Source organism: Xyrauchen texanus, chromosome 32 (genome assembly GCF_025860055.1).
Source record: "Xyrauchen texanus isolate HMW12.3.18 chromosome 32, RBS_HiC_50CHRs, whole genome shotgun sequence".
NCBI classification, from domain to species: Eukaryota; Metazoa; Chordata; class Actinopteri; order Cypriniformes; family Catostomidae; genus Xyrauchen; species Xyrauchen texanus.
The window spans coordinates 2,966,205-2,983,610 of record NC_068307.1 but is presented as its reverse complement, the minus strand read 5'-3'; the positions used below and the strand labels follow the sequence as shown (position 1 = coordinate 2,983,610).

General features: G+C 39.5%; 1 protein-coding gene across 3 annotated transcripts in view; it reads left to right on the top strand.

Annotated features, from left to right (window-relative positions):
• LOC127626226 (voltage-dependent P/Q-type calcium channel subunit alpha-1A-like) overlaps positions 1 to 17,406 on the top strand; it is a 132,928-nt gene that overhangs the window by 63,956 nt on the left and 51,566 nt on the right. For all 3 annotated transcript variants that reach the window (XM_052101858.1, XM_052101857.1, XM_052101859.1), the window contains exons 25-31: positions 6,321 to 6,420; positions 6,528 to 6,688; positions 9,899 to 10,039; positions 10,179 to 10,380; positions 10,696 to 10,860; positions 12,563 to 12,673; positions 12,920 to 13,003. In XM_052101858.1, coding sequence (XP_051957818.1) covers positions 6,321 to 6,420; positions 6,528 to 6,688; positions 9,899 to 10,039; positions 10,179 to 10,380; positions 10,696 to 10,860; positions 12,563 to 12,673; positions 12,920 to 13,003 — 964 coding nt within the window. The remainder of the gene's footprint in view (positions 1 to 6,320; positions 6,421 to 6,527; positions 6,689 to 9,898; positions 10,040 to 10,178; positions 10,381 to 10,695; positions 10,861 to 12,562; positions 12,674 to 12,919; positions 13,004 to 17,406) is intronic.

The following is a 17,406-nucleotide window of genomic DNA, read 5'->3' as shown; positions in this document are numbered from 1 at the left end:
TGTTTAAGTTTATCATTAAAATCGTATTTATACTGACAAGCCGGTTCTCGCCTCCTCCTTTCCATTGAACTCCTTTACACGGACATGTCCGTAAATGATCTCTCTCGTCGCACCACCGTCCGCAGTCGGCCTTTATCCCTCTCGGAGGCTTAATTAGCCTGATAAGGGACCGGGTGTGTATAATAAAACCCTCCGCCCTGTCACATAGATAGATCACATAATGTGTGTATGATAATAATATAAATAATAAAGTAATAATGTATAAAGCGCCATTCATGGGGAAAACTATCGACAAAGTAAAGTTGATTTTTGCGGATGTTTTACCGAAAGTTCAGACTGAATATTTTTGGGCTGTTGGTATGCTTGTGTCCCTTCCAGGTTTTATAAATAGCTAAACCAGCATGACTTGAGCAGAATTAAAGTCCACCACTTCATTAGTCTTTTCGGCAGGGATGGCATGTTTTTACCCTCAGGCTTGTTTATTCACACTTTATAAAAAATGATCATGTTCAGAGCCTAAACATGTTAGTTAACCTCATGAGTCTAAATAGCAACCACGCCATGACTCCTTTTGTCTGAACAATGTTAAGTGGACTGTTTTTTTATGATTGTTAACACTTTGATATCCAAGCTTCTCAATCGCAACATTCTTAAGTAACAGGAAATGCAAATCAGGAGGACTGAGGAAGGTGGGCACGATTACTTGCACAAGTCAAACTATCAGCATTGACCTGCCTCATATATATGCATTCATTTAGGAGACACTTTTCTTCATAGCCGAATAATACAAGCAGAAGCTATTTAACCGAGTGCACTACTGTCCCAAATTTAAGTTCAGTTACTTAAATAGTGACAAGATAAGGCTCGTGGTATGCTGATATGAATGACTATGTGTTGAATGCCTTTAGTGAAACCTATCAGACTGTATGACACATACACATGGGCTGATAGGTTTGAGTCCTGCTTTGAGTTAAAAATCACTCCACACACAATGCCCAATTTTTATCCCTCTCCCCTGACCCTAATCTAAAAGAACCCTTCCATGCCCTATCTTGTTTCCTGTGTCTCTTTCTGTCTCTCATTCCTCAAAACAACCCTTACCTCCTCAATCCTCCTCTCCTTTTCCTCCATCAACACTAGGCTGCTTGGACAGACTCCAGCTGTCAAGCTATCTATCATTCGGGCTTCCGTTTGTTGAGTCTGACAAAGTGAGTTAAGAAGTGAGACCTCAAGAGATGTGTGAGATAGAGAGAACATGAGATAGAAGGATACGGTTATGGTAACAAAGTGCAAAAGTGACCGCACACGTTTTCAGCCGTCTTGGTTCTGGAAGTATTTTTCCCATTCATTTTCTTCACAACTATTCTTTAATAAAGAGTTCTAGAAAGGAGAAACCTTTATTTTGGTCACACATTATACATACATATTTGCATATACAGTGAAATTAATTTGTTTTCAAATATCCCAGTTAAATTGGGGTCAGAGTGCAGCACCCCTGGAGCAGATAGGGTCAAGGGCCTTGCTCAAGAGCCCAACAGTGCTGGGGCTTGAACCCCTGACCTTCTGGACAGTAACCCAGAGCCTCAACCGCTGAGCCACCACTGCCCCCACAGCACATAACTGGTAATCTGGTAATCAGAAGGTTGCTGGTTCGAGCCCCACAGCCACCACCATTGTGTCCTTGAGTAAGACACTTAACTCCAGGTTGCTCCGGGGGGATTGTCCCTGTAATAAGGGCTCTGTAATTCGCTTTGGATAAAAGCGTCTGCCAAATGCATAAATGTAAATGTAAAGATAAAATGTCCAAACAAGAGGTCCCAGGTTGAGTGATAAAACCACTACAACCTCTCACGGCGCAGATCACGGATAAATGGCGCAATATCAAGCGCGAGCACATGGCGGTCAAAGCTTCGGTGTGAAGCGGCAGCACTTAGTAAACAAATTTCCAATATCCAGGATGATGGGTGTCAGTATAGAGTACAAAGCTAAAAATGTACTGAGTGCACCGTATGAGGGAATGAACTCCAATCCCATGAATCATTGCAACTGATGTCATCAAATCAGACAACAGCACAATGTAAAACTTTTGATACGTACTCATTGATTAAAAGTATGTACTGTAAACAATATGTTTAAGTTTGTTGTAAAATATTCAAATATATAATTTGTGCTGTCGGTTGATTACATTTTATAATTGCGATTAATCACAGATTTTGAAAGTGCTGAAATTTGACACTATATATATATACTTAATTTCTTGTCAAAATACATTCATTTCCATCTAAGGAAAGAAAACAAAACAATATGTAACAATATAATGCTTTATTTGAAAAAGTAGTGGCGCGGTTACTCACCTCAATCCAGGTGGTGGAGGACAAGTCTCAGTTGCCTCCAATTCTGAGACCGTCAATTTATGCATCTTATCATGTGACTCGTTGTGCATGACACCACGGAGATTTTCAGCATGTGGAGAATCATGCTACTCTCCACGATCCACCCACAACTTACCACACGCCCCATTGAGAGCGAGAGCCACTTTATCGCGACCACGAGGAGGTTACCCCATGTGACTCTACCCTCCCTAGCAACTGGGCCAATTTGGTTGCTTAGGAGACCTGGCTGGAGTCACTCACTCAGCGTCAATACTCGCTGAGCCACCTAGGCTCCCCAATATAATGCTTTATTTACATTTTCCAAAAAACCTTTCCACATAGAAATGCACTAAAATAGCACAAATTCAAGTTACATTAATCGTTTCCCAAAGTCTAAGTGAAAGTTTGACTAATTGAAAGTACTAGTCCCCACATAGTTTGCAAATTCATTGCAATGGGCATTAAATCTGTTAAACTCTCATCCTCCACAATATGAATCTGCCGGTAGACTGTGGCTATCCACTTTCTTACAGCAATCGTGAAGCTGCAATCATGATTTGCTTTGGAGCGCTAATGCCAGCGTCGTGTGCCGCTTTGAAAACACCATGAAAAGCGCGATTCGAACTCACGACTCCAGGGGTGATAGTCAGCGTCAATACCCGCTGAGCTACCCAGACCCCTAATATTGATGAATTTAACAAAGAGGTTCTTGCAGTATTATGTAGAGGTTTGGTAAAAACATGTGCATAAACCTAATGTTTTTTTGGTTGTTTTTTACATAGTACTTTTAAAGTAGCACTTACATTTACATTTATGCATTTGGCAGACGCTTTTATCCAAAACAACTTACAGTGCACTTATTACAGGGACAATCCCCCCGGAGCAACCTGGAGTTAAGTGCCTTGCTCAAGGACACAATGGTGGTGACTGTGGGGATCGAACCAGCGATCTTCTGATTAACAGTTATATGCTTTAGCCCACTACGCCACTACCACTCACTGTTTTGTGTTCAATAAATAGATCGAATATGAAACTTGCTAAAAAGCTAAAATGTGATTGAAATGATTTCAAGGGAAATATGAAATTAAATATACACTCTCACATACTATAGCCCGTGAAGTCATATGAATACTATATATATGTGTGAAGATGCCCGCTTCTGCTTAATATCTTTTTTCAGTTTCATACATATCGCCAAAAAAATCGAACTTTTACTAGCTAATGGCGATTCTTTCCACAACATGTCCGTAGAGGGTTGATTTTGCAATAAAATAAGTACTTATAATCGACACGCTTTAAATCAATAGTTTTATATATTTCCATAGTTTTAAATTTAATTACATCATTCGCAATGCTTCATGGGATTGTAGTTCATTCCTTCATTAAAGACGTCACGCACACAGTCTTGTGCTTATGTCTTTTTGACGGATTTTCAATGACTTTTTGCTTAAAATCTAAATTTGTGATGATGCGATTCATCTCGGAGTTGGTTGGTTTGGTTCATGGCTTGCAACTCTTTTATGAAGAATTGTTTGAAATCCCTATGAAAGAAAGGAATGGGAAAAATACATCCAGAACCGAGATGGCTGAAAAACCTTTTAAGAATTTTTTCTGCATTATTAAGTCTAATTATAGCTGTTTTAAAGACAGCTATAATTTATTTAGGCCTAATTTTTTTTGACTTTATAAAGACTGATGTCGTGTATATAAAGAGGGCTGTTTTAATCATTTGTTTTTGTTTGGGCCTTTCCTCTGTCTGTTTGTCTGTCTCATATTGATGTTTTTTCTCAGCCACTCCCAGTATCTTTTTCTGTCTCCTTCTCTTGTTTTCTGTGTGTATATCTCTCTTTCTGTCTTCCGCTGTCTGTCTCTGACCCTCTCTTATGTCTCCACCCTGGTGATCAACAGGAGCCTCTCTCGGTAAAGTTTCCCCTCCTTATTGTCGCACGGCTACCGTCCAGCTCACGCAATGGCTTCTCTCTCTTTCTTTCTTTTTCCTCCCTACCATCCCTCCTCCTGCTCCCTTCCTCTTAGCCCCTCTGCTCTCGATCTCTCATTCCACTGCCTGTTGTTTTCTGCCTTGACTTACATTGGTTCTAACAGGTCCGTCTGTGGACGTAAACTCCTGATCCCACATAATGTCGAGTTCTTGCGCACTGCTTGAGGTAGTCAACTCCTTCCTCTTAGAGCACAGTCGGGAGCGAGTAATTGATTATCGGTAACCTGGATCATTGCCAATGCTCCGACTCAATCAATCTGCCATGGACTGGCCGGTCTTGAGCTGGGACTTGCCTGGAAGTCCATATGTTAAGACAGCCACCCTGGCCGCTTGATTGAAGAGTTCACCTCTGTTTGTGTTTTGGTCCTTGTGTAAAGACCTAAAGAAATTTCTCTGCCACATTCACATGAATGAACCACGTCTTGGTTAGAAATGGATGGAAGACTTGATGGCCAACACTGTGTCTACACTGGATACGTGCCGTTTGTTGTGAGATCCGAGTCTTCTTGTCGCAGACCAGTCTAGAAATGTCTAGAGATCATGCCGTTGTAGCATTTGGGACTCGTCGTGGCATCTAGAGATCATGCCGTCTTAGCATCTGGGACTCGTCTCGGCTTGTTGCCGGAGTGCACACACAACAAGACCGTTCGTCGTGAGATCCGAGTCTTCTTATCACAGACCAGTCTAGAAATGTCTAGCGATCATGCCGTCGTAGCATCTGGGACTCGTCTTGGCATCTAGAGATCATGCCTTCGTAGCATCTGGGACTCGTCTCGGCTTGTCGCCGGAGTGCACACACAACAAGATTGTTCGTCGTGAGGTCCGAGTCTTCTTGTCACAGACCAGTCTAGAAATGTCTAGAGATCATGCCGTTGTAGCATCTGGGACTCGTCTTGGCACCTAGAGGTCATGCCATTGTAGCATCTGCGACTCGTCTCGGCTTGTCACCGGAGTGCACACACAACAAGACCGTTTGTCGTGAGATCCGAGTCTTCTTATCGCAGACCAGTCTAGAAATGTCTAGAGATCATGCCGTTGTAGCATCTGGGACTCATCTCAGTTTGTCGCCGGAGTGCACACACAACAAGACCGTTCGTCGTGAGATCCGAGTCTTCTTGTCGCAGACCAGTCGCCGACTTATAACATCACGCTTGAGTCATGTAGTGCACACTAGTCTTTAGTGTAGACAACCGTAAGCCATCGTAGCACGTAATTGGTCGCTTCCAGTGTAGACAATGTAGTGAAATATTACTGAAAATGGCCACCATTTGTTGAACATTTTCTTGTAAATATCCAAATGTGTTTTGTTGGCAGAAAATAAAAAGTGTTTCCTTTAGTTTCCTTATCGGATTGAATGCAATGAAATATCCTTTGAACTTGTCTTTGTCTCCTGGTTTGAGCTTTATGAAGTTCTTCTAGAGACAAGATAAAGTTGGACTCAAGTCAGCAAGCCTTCTGCATCTCAGTGAACCCCCAGTCATATTTCCTACAATTAACACAAACAGCCTCCCATCCCCAGACCTCCATTCCCCTGTCTGCTCTAACACAGCTAAACTAAACTAAACACAAAAAGAAAGAAAGAGGTTTGGCTGGGCATTGCGCTGAAAAAATGCCTGACTTACTTGAATGTGTTACTCTTTTGGAATGCCCATAGAAGGTCACGAGTATCCTGAAACCTTTAATGGATGTAAATCTGAAGCCTGTGAAGAATGGCTTGGAAGAAAAACAACAAACTAACAAACATTCCACACCAAAGTAGTCTGAAATATAACTTCTTAATACAATATTAATGCTGTATAAGCTGTTGCATGGTGATATCAAGGAGATCTTCTGCATTTAGAGCACAAAGGAAATGCTCATAGTGAAATGTCTTGGAGAAAGAATTCCTCAATCTTTCTGTGCCACCACACAACATGTTGAGCTCTTGTTGTTTGGCCTCCAATCCACAGGGGGAGCAGTAAGGGGAAAGATATCAGCGTTATCAAGTCTCTGAGGGTCCTAAGGGTGCTACGGCCTCTCAAAACCATCAAACGTCTCCCCAAGCTAAAAGTACTGTCACGCTCGCACACAAACATTTACAAGACTGCGAACACATTTCCAACATCGTTTGAACACAGTTGTATACGTTGCTAAATCCTGTTTTATCTCTCTCACAGGCTGTGTTTGACTGTGTAGTCAACTCTCTGAAGAACGTGTTGAACATCCTCATTGTCTACATGCTGTTCATGTTCATCTTTGCCGTGGTGGCCGTGCAGCTCTTTAAGGGACGATTCTTCTACTGCACCGATGAGTCCAAAGAGTTTGCCCGTGATTGCAGGTGAGGAGACCTGTGATACAGTCGATGTTTGTTATAGATTCATCTATTAAACAAAGAACATCATAACATATACATACAGAATCAATATTTAAGCCTCACTACCCCCATATATATTAGCATGTACTGTATATATGCTAATCACACACATCCACTACACCTCTCTCTCCACTGTCCCTCCCTGAGTGCCCTCCAAAAAAGACAAATATTTGCCCATTTCTCCCCAAATAGGCCTAAACTCCCCAGTCTTCTGGATGCCCCGTCCTCGAAAGCTGGCACTCTGGCCATCTCTGAAAACCACTCTTGAAATGGGGGCACTCTAGCCGACTTCCAAACCAGTTTTTCACGTGCTTATTCTCCATATTAATGACCGCCCCGTCTCCTAAAATACTGGGGCAAAATCAAATTTGAGAGCCCAATACCTTACACATAAAACTTTGAATCCTCAACCAAAATTCTTGGATCATTACACATCCCTAAAAGACATTGGTTGTGTCTCCATCTTCTGATTGACATCTCCAGCAGGTGGGTGTGTCTTTAAGACCAAGGCTATGCAATCTAGAGGGGGTCCATTAGACTCAATGTAAAATCTTAAATTGCATAAAGCGAACCCTTGACGTTTTTTAGAATCCTAACATTCACTCCCTCCTCCAATACCAAGTTTAAATCTTTCTTCCATAATCTCTTAAGAGAAGTTGAATGCCGTCCCCCTGCCTCTGAATTAGCAGGGAGTAATACCAGTAGCAGTTCTAGCTTGTTTGGTGCCCTTGGTGAAACCCGCTTCAACACGCCCCCAAAGTTGTTGACCGGCAGGAGGCCGCCTCGTCCCGCCCCTCTGCAAAATGCCGCCCATGTTGCCCATGTTGCCCATGCATAAATCTGCCACTGTGTAATACACTGATGCCTCGTGACTTTTCCAAAAGCAGTAATCACCACACCCAGAATATCTGCCGCTTTAGGGGGGTGATGTATGTTCTTAACCTCTTCAACTCTGGGGCGTTTTTGGGCTGCCACATCCAATTTTTCACACTCAAATTTAAAAGCTCACCATTCACACACACTGTGGACTAATTGCCAAAAATGTGTCTAATGTTTTCAGCACTCTAACGCATTTTACCCCTCACAGAGGTGCTCGTTCATAGACATTCAGTCTAATGTTCAGTTTAAGCACCACCCTCATTGTTTCACTGAATATATCGGCCTCTGAGTGGACTACAAGCTCAATCTAGGTGCCATTTGAATGCTGAGATCTTTTACAATTATGTATAACATTTTATCATCTATAGTGGATAACATATATTTCAGATGGTTTGTTTAATATGCTTTTCCTGCTGGACTGCATATTTTGTTCTGGACAAGTACAAAATTGGACATTTTTAGAGAACTGCCTAAGGTAAAAGCAGATATAAAGTTTTTAGCTATTTGGGGCTTACAGCAGTAGTGATCGGAGCAGAAAGGTTACGTTTGCATTTGCTGTCTTACAAATATCATATTTTACTTTGTGATTGTTTTGAAAAACTTTCAAACTGTGGTATTAGGTCAACTAAATAAACTTAACAGTTGCAATTAATTAGATATATGATTTGCCTATTTAAGTGCTATATAAAATACTTTTATATTCACGTTCTACCACATGACCTCTAGGTGGCGCTGATGTGTGGCCTGAATGTTTTCAGGCCTCATTTTGATATTTTAAGTAACATAAATGCAGAAGTGATTGTTATCTATGAAACATTTTCAAACGATACTACATACAGTATGCCAAGAATTCAGAGACGTGAACATTTTAAACGTAATCTTTTTATGCAATAGTGCCCCCTTTTGGACCTGCCGGCAGGTCCACAGATTTGAAGAGGCCAAAGAAATAGTTAACCAAAAATTTGAATTCTGTCATTATTTACTCACATGTCATTCTAAACTAGAATCGCTGTCAACAGGATCTGAAAAACTAAATTAGAATTTGTCACTAAAATATAAACAAAAATAGAATAAAATTTGAATTACAAAGATACTATTTCAGGTAGGAGAAAAGGTAGCAAGACATCAGATTTTTTATTCATTGTTGTCTCCTACATCCACAAGAGGTTGCAATGAATCAAACGACACTGCTTTATAACAATTGTTTATTGCAAAGTACATTATTGGTTGTTATCAAAAATGAGCAAAATGAGAGTCAAAAGATTTAGCCGCTCATATTCTCAAATCTTAAGTAAAAAAGTTAAATGTGAAAAGAAACGCTTCATAATACCGCCATTACAACAGTGTTCTTTCCATAAATACAGTTGTAAGAATGTACCTTATGTGTTTGCAGTGAGACGCTTATGAGAGAGCAAGACACGATGGCCAAAGACTTCCATTCAAGGGACTGTTCACCTCTCAAAAGTGTATGCTAGTCTTGCTGTTTTGTCAGCGTCAATTTAAAAGGATATTTAACCTTTAAATGCGTCTCTAGACAACTGCATTCTGTTTTATTTGTTGCACTGCATCTGTTTAAGCCCAAGAATGCAGGATTTAATGGTCTGTAAGTCACCGTCAGTGCTTGGTACACATCACAATTTCGAATGAACTTGTCATTCGACAAATATTCGAATTCCACATTTTAATTTGACAGTCTTACTCTTAACCTAAGTGGAACACAAAAGGATTTAGAAAACATTTATGTCTTTTGACCAGGGCTGGACTGGGAAGAGAAATCGGCATGGGATTTTACATGACAACTGGCTTGGGAAGAGCCAAAAGGTTGAGCCTTTTCTGCATATCGCGGCGCCATTTTGTGGTCCGCTCTGCATAAAGCGGCGGCTCATTTTAGCTTATCACGGCACGTTGCATGGCCAAAACACCGGCCCGCTCGGTTCACCCAATGGCCAGTCCACCCCTGATCGGCCCCAAAGTGCATCCAAAGCGGTTCTCCAGATTATCAGTCCAGCCTTGCTTTTGATGAAAATGTCCTTAAAATGTTGTCAATACTTGATCATGTAAATGGCATATAATTTGGAAGGACAATTGCATATTTTAGTTGATGATAACTTGCAAAATGAAAAAACATGCATCAACTGAAACAGAGCAAACAGACCAAATTTACATGTTTGAATTTTTTCATTTGAAAGATTTAAAGATTATTATTAGGGCTGTCAATCGATTAAAATTTGTAATCAAATGAATTACATGGTGTGCCGATAAATGAACTGATTTAATGTTTAATGAATGTTTCAGGGGCGAATATTTGGTGTACGAGCGTGATAACGAGGTGAAGTCGCAGAAGCGGGAGTGGAAGAAGTACGATTTCCACTACGACAACGTGCTTTGGGCCCTGCTTACTCTCTTTACCGTGTCCACTGGAGAGGGCTGGCCGCAGTGAGTGAACACAATCCCACAGCACATGCACACCTGGGATCTTTTGCGGCATAATGCTCAAAGATCTAGGCTGGCAATTAAAAGTTTGTATGTCGTTGTTTGATGGCCTCTTCTCGTCCTCCCTCCTTTCCTCTTCCAGGGTGTTAAAACACTCGGTGGACTCTACATATGAGAACCAGGGCCCGAGCCCGGGGTACCGGATGGAAATGTCCATCTTTTACGTGGTGTACTTCGTTGTCTTCCCCTTCTTCTTCGTAAACATCTTCGTAGCTCTCATCATCATCACCTTCCAGGAGCAAGGAGACAAGATGATGGAGGACTACAGCCTTGAAAAGAATGAGGTATTTGAAAACGTGAAAGTATCACAGTAAATTTACTTTCAAGGCTTAGTGAGTTGCCTACCTAGATTTCTCAAGCGTGCTCCTGATGCAAAGTCTCTGTAAGAACTGCAGGTAGCAAAATGATGCTGCCTTCTAGTTCTAACATTCCTCGTTTTGGCCAAACTTAAGGCGACACAGCATGCATCCATTGTGAATTAGACCAGAATTTGTTGTGACAAGCTCATAAATTACTGTCCATTTGCAAATAATGTTTTTGCAACAAACATGCAACATGATCATTATCATATCAGTTTTCTGTACTTCTCTTTCTTCCAGAGAGCCTGTATTGATTTTGCTATAAATGCCAAACCTCTAACACGACACATGCCCCAGAACAAGCAAAGCTTTCAGTACAGAATGTGGCAGTTTGTGGTATCACCTCCGTTTGAGTACAGCATCATGGCTCTCATTGCGCTCAACACAATCGTCCTAATGATGAAGGTATGACCTCCTTCTTCTTCTAGACGTATCAGCAGAATCTGTGCACGCAGAACCTGTTTTCATTCAACGTTCTACTCAATCTTCTGCCTCTTGAGTGTTCGTTTATGACATATTTTTGCTAATTACTTTATGCTTTTATATATCAATAAGACAGCAGTACTTTCAGCTCTGTTTAACTTCCTGTCTACACTGGCAAGTCAGGATTATTTATAAAACACATTTCATACACAATGGCAATTCAAAGTGTTTTACATAAAAAATAAATTTAAAAACCAATTAAGAACATGATATAAGAATAAAAATAACAAATAAAAGGAATACAATGGACGTGAATGCATGTTTGATGCGTTGAAGTTGGCATGTAGCAAACACGCATCAATCAGCTATAAGCTCAAGACTCGAGCAACAATTCAATATTTTAATAACCCATAATATACTTTATTTTCAAGGAAATTCAGTGTTATAAAATATACTTGTTATATAATTATTAATATAATGTTGTTATTGCAAGAACTGCAACACTCACTATAGTATAAAAATAGTATATATATATATATATATTTATTTATTTTATTTTTTAAACCTCAGAACATGATTTCTGTATATTTTTTTATGTATGATTTGTACCTGTAAAAATGTGTCTAATTAACTAATAATAAATATCTAAATTTTACGTGAACATATTTAAATAATTAAAAATTGCAAGTTCTTTGAAACTAACTGTAAAGTAAATATATTTATTTTTATAAATATTATATTTGAATGTTTTAATGTACCATGATAAATCGCGATTAATTACAGAAAACTGTGCAATTAATTTGTTACATTTAAAATGTAATTAAATAACGTTTAAATCGATCACCAGCCCTAATAAAACAATTCACATATATGATGTTCTGTAAGTAAAATCATTTTATTTCTGACAAAGGGGTTAATAAAGTTTCACAAAACAATTACTGATAAAAAAAAAACAGTTTTCTCCCAATTTTGGAATGCACGATTCCCACTACTTAGTAGGTCCTCGTGGTGGTGCGGTTACTCGACCTCAATCCGGGTGGCGGAGGACAAGCCTCAGTTGCCTCCTCTTCTGAGACCATCAATCCGCGCATCTGATCACGTGACTCGTTGTGCATCCGCGGAGACTCACAGCAAGTGGAGACTCATGGTACTCTCCACGATCCACACACAACTCACCACACGCCCCATTGAGAGCGAGAACCACTAATCACCACCATGAGGAGGTTACCCCATGTGACTCTACCCTCCCTAGCAACCGGGCCAATTTGGTTGCTTAGGAGACCTGGCTGGAGTCACTATATGTGTGACATTAATTGGCTACTCCATATCCACAACATAAACGTAATATTACAACCAGACAATGAAGCGCTAGTCAGAATGCATAGCTTTTGTTGTGAATACACAGTTTCCCTAAAATCGCACTGCAAAAATTATTACTAAAATAAAAAACTAAAATTGGCGTGATGGATGCATCCAGTGAAGACAGCATCACTGATTATAATAAGAGTGATATGGTTTTGACGAGCTACTCGTGTGCGGTGTAGACAGGGATGATCCCCCAAAATCAGAGCAATAGATTTAATAACAAAAGTGCTCAGATTCCATTTGTGCCCACCTATCAGCAATGTCCTTGTGCATCAGTCAGTTTGAGGGCCTGAATTTTCTTAACTGTGTGCATTTTCAGTACAACGACGCCTCAAAGGCGTATGATGAAGTCCTGAAGAACCTGAACATTGTGTTCACCATACTCTTCTTCATGGAGTGTATTCTGAAAATCATTGCCTTTGGCATCCAAGTAAGTCTCACTGAACACGCGTGTTCATACCTCACCGTATAATCTAAAGATATCAGCCATTATTCATTTATAAGCACTGTTACTAACCGTTTTTAGACCTGAAGCATGTTTTCTTCTCCGAACCCCTTTAGAAAAATGCTCCATGGTGACAGCCGTTTGATTGGCTGCACTTCTTTAATAGTCTTTTCCTTGCTGAGATCTCCAACGTGATTGGTTAACACATGTTCTCCTGTTGTCTCTCTGCAGAATTATTTCCGAGACGCTTGGAATATTTTTGACTTCGTTTCCGTTCTCGGCAGTATCACAGATATTTTAGTGACAGAGCTAGGGGTAAGTGAACTCGCAGACAGGCCCAGTAAAAGTTTAGCAAGATTGCATCTTGATTAGTGCACAAGTTGAAACTAAATGTTCCGATATTCCTACATTCCTACACTCCATATAGTGTGATACAATTTGAATAATACTAGTATGCACTAAGTACATCAACTTATTTCGGTTCACAATGTTTTTAGTGTGGTTCCATTTAAAATGACTTTTAGTGACTGTCTATATCACAATGACACTAACATCTTATTTGGTTAACTTCCTGTACAATCTTCCACTTCAATGAAGGAATGCTCTGGGGGCAATACAAGTTAAGCTCAATTAGCAGCATTTGTGGCATAATGTTGATCAGAACAACAAATAAGATGAACTCTCGGGGTGGCTGTGGCTCAAGTGGTAGAGCGGGTCGGCCACTAATCACAGGGTTGGTGGTTTGATTCCCGGCCCACATGACTCCACATGCTGAAGTGTCCTTGGGCAAGACATTGAACCCCAAGTTGCTCCCAATGGCAGGCTAGCACCTTGCATTGCAGCTCTGCCACCACTGGTGTATGAGTGAATGTGTGTGTGTATGGTAATCACTAAGGTTATAAAAGGGGGCTATATAAGTGCATAACATTTACAATATGGGCCCTATTTTAAGAGCGCTATGCAATAATTCATACGTGCAAAGTCAATGGGCATTAGCTATTTTTGTGCTAAGTCTATGCGCAAGTGGGTTTGGGGAAATTGCGCGTGCAAAGCGCTAATGGACTGGGTCAAGTGCAACTTTAATTCTGAGGTTCTAGTCCGGTCTGCATCATATGTCATAGTCCATTCCCTTAAGCACCAGCGATATAAACAAAGACAGCACATTCATTAGGATTTAATAGTGTTAATGGACTGTATGAAATGAATTAGAAGAATAGAGTTATTGATTTACGTTCATTTGTGCATTAACTGCATCCTTGTTGAATGACACACGCATGACAAATGTGGTTCTCGCCAGGATTTGGATGTAGGCTCCGCTAAATTACAGAGAATGTAAGTGTTATTAATCATATTGATCAAGTGACACATATATCATCTCTAGGATTAACAATGATTCCAGGTTAGGCTGTTGAGTTTTGCATGCACTTCTACCGGTCGACTTTGCTTTAAAATCACATTTATTTATTGAAACCCTAACCAAAATATTTCTAAATTCGAATAACACTTCAAACGACATGAAAAGATAATCAAAACAATGAATTGGTCAAAAAATCCTTTTCTCCGGCCCCTTTTGCAGTGACTTAAAAATCACTATGACAACAGGTGGAAAAATACCAATACAAATTAGAGCATAAATACAATTGTACATTTAAACACAATAATAATAATAATAATAATAATAATAATAATGACTGAGAAATAAACCATGACCTCTAGAAAGTTTAACACAAATCTCATACCTTTTTATTTAACAAAACAAATACAACAGTGATTGTCGGACATTATTTGATGTTCCACTATATGTTCAGATTTTGGACAACTTGTTATAAATATCCAAAATGCAAATGCAAGAACTGCTGAAAACAGACGCCACAATTCCCACTTCATTAACATACAATACACCCACAGTTTGTGCGCATGCACCCACGGATAGCGCAAACACTCCCTAAAATCATAATGTTTACAGCTTGTGGCTTGTGGCTATATTTAAAACTCTATTAACTTTTCCATTTACATATTGGCCCCATTCACTTCTATTGTAAGGTACTTTTTTGTATAAACAAGGGACAGTTGTTGTTTTTTGTGACTATCAACATTGTGCCACAAATACTGTTGATTGAACCCGGAATATTCCTTTAAGTGTTCATGTGATTGCTCAGTGTTGTGTGTTTTTGTATTAGTGTTTGTGATGTGTTACACTTACTGTGTATTTACAGGCTGTCCCAGCGGTCACATACATTACTACACAATCTGAATTGTATTCGTAAGGTGCTCAAATATACTGTAGCTTTTTAAAAAGGTTCCTCTTTTTTTAAGAGGTCTTGTCAAAACCTCAATTGCCCATTTGGCCATTGGAACAGCCTGAAAAGTGCCCAAAACCCACCGTATCTGTGTTTGATTATTCAGCCTGTTGACTGTATCCATAATGACTTATTCCTGTTTTATCTTTTTACATGCTTTCTTTGTTCCTCTGATTTGTTGGCGATAATCCCATCCAATCCAAAACAAAACAAAAAAATGCACTATGAAACTCTCACATCTTCCATCTCATGTGTATCCATTCAAACCCCCCCCCATACCCTCACTGTACATGTACTGCAACAACACGTAGAATCTGGTTGGTTTGTAATTTTCTCTCTGCTTTTAATGCATCCATTTGCCCAAATGCCTCACGCTTCCCTTCTTCAGAGCATGTGCTTCCAGTTTGATGACCCCTGACACCAGGGACGCTTGACAGTCGGATTGCGAGCTTTTTCCCAAATGCTCACGTTGATGTTCATATACTTATTAGCAGCAATAAGGCTTGCAACACACATATAGACACGTGTATGCATTAAACCCACTCACAACAAGCCAAATTAGGTCAACTGAAATTACTTTATCATCATTAAAGGGATAGTTCACCCATTCATAATTGACTCACCCTCATGTTGTTCCGTGGAATGTAACAGGCAGATTGTATGTCTCAGTCACCATTCACTTTCATTCATTTTTTCCAGTGAATGGTGACTGAGGCTAAGGTCTCATCCACACTTATACATTTTCATTTGATAACGTATTTGATTACGTAGATACCGAAAACAGCGTATTTCTAGGGTATTCTGGGTGGTTGCTAGGTGTTAGTAGGCGGTTGCTATGGTGTTCTGGGCTGTTGCTAGGTGGATGCTTTTTAATTTAGTATTTATTTCTATTTTATATTCAATTTGTCATGACAATTTAGCTTAGTTTTCATTCGTTTTCACAGTTTGTCTGTTAGTTTTAGTTTAGTTTAAATTTTTCCAGTTTCATTTTAGTTTTTTTAGTTTATTTTACTTTCAGTATTTGTTTATGGCATCCAAAGCTGTATCTTGTGTTATCTCTTTCTAGTGGTATTTATTTGATTTTTTTTTATGTTTAATGAGGATTGTAAATGTTATAATATACGGTGAACATGGGTAAAGTGACAAAAGACATTTAAGCTTGATCCCATTATATCCCAATGTTTTTCCTTAAATTATTATAAATCTTTACTAAACTAATCTTTGGGGAGTAAACAATTAAAGGGACAAAATTGCACCCCAACCCCCAAGTTTTCGTTAACTATAATAACACTGCTGCATACTTTAGAAAAGGAGGACTTTCGGAAACATGAAACGGATTAGTGTGGACGTGTCCTTGCATTCAGCGTTAAACATTTTGTGTTCCTCGGAAGAGAGAAAGTCAGGAAAGAATTTGTATTTTTGGGTGAACTATGCCTCTAATGAGTTTCATAAAGTAAACAAACCTAAATGCATTTCCAAGAGGTTGTGATACATTTCAATAATTGACTCATGCTCTCTTTTGGCCTGTATTTCCGCTCTAAATTGTTATTATTTGATCACTGTAGCACTATTATATGTCCAAAGAATGCTTCAAACAAGCGCTTGAATGCCATGCACTTTAGCAAAAGCTGCATGATTGCTCGTCTTCTTTCATTTCATTATTTCTCTCCTTTCCTCCACTTATCCGCCAGTTCTGCACTGTTGTAGTTCCTCCTCTAAATGAGTGAGGGCGCTACATTTTACTCATTGAAAAATGTGTATGCTGGAATGAGAAAGTGATCCTCAATAACCTGTCCACACAACCGACACACATTTATTAAGGCAACCTGCTTCAACCCCCATGCCTAAATACAGGTCTAAGCAAGTGATAGAAAAGTATATTTGGGATTATAAAATGTATTTGTAATAATGCATTGAATATGATTGATTGTATATGCGGCATTGAACTTTGTGTGGATGAGAACATTGAGTGTCACATGACCAAAACAGCCAATCCCCATTGGCAAATGCTATCTGTATTCTATTTTCGTATGCCTGCATAGAGTGCGACACTCTGGTTCTGGAAGTACAAATCCCATTCATTTTCCCATAGGGGAATTAAATATAAACGATAACTTATAAACCTTTTAAGACAGGTACCGTGAGCTCTGAGGTTGTTAATCGATGGTATATGCTTCTGTTGAAACCATCAGTCCACTTTATTTCAACCTTATTTTTGAAGAATGTTGATTAACAGCAGAATTCCTGGTGAAAACTACACTACCCATAATTCTCCACTGCGGCCAACGTAGGGAGCCAAAAGAGTAATCTATGAACTATGTCTTTAAAATATATCGTTTACATACTTATAGTCAACAACTTTAAATGAATCGTTTGACATATTTACATTGTTTTTTTATTCGATTGCATCGTTCGCAA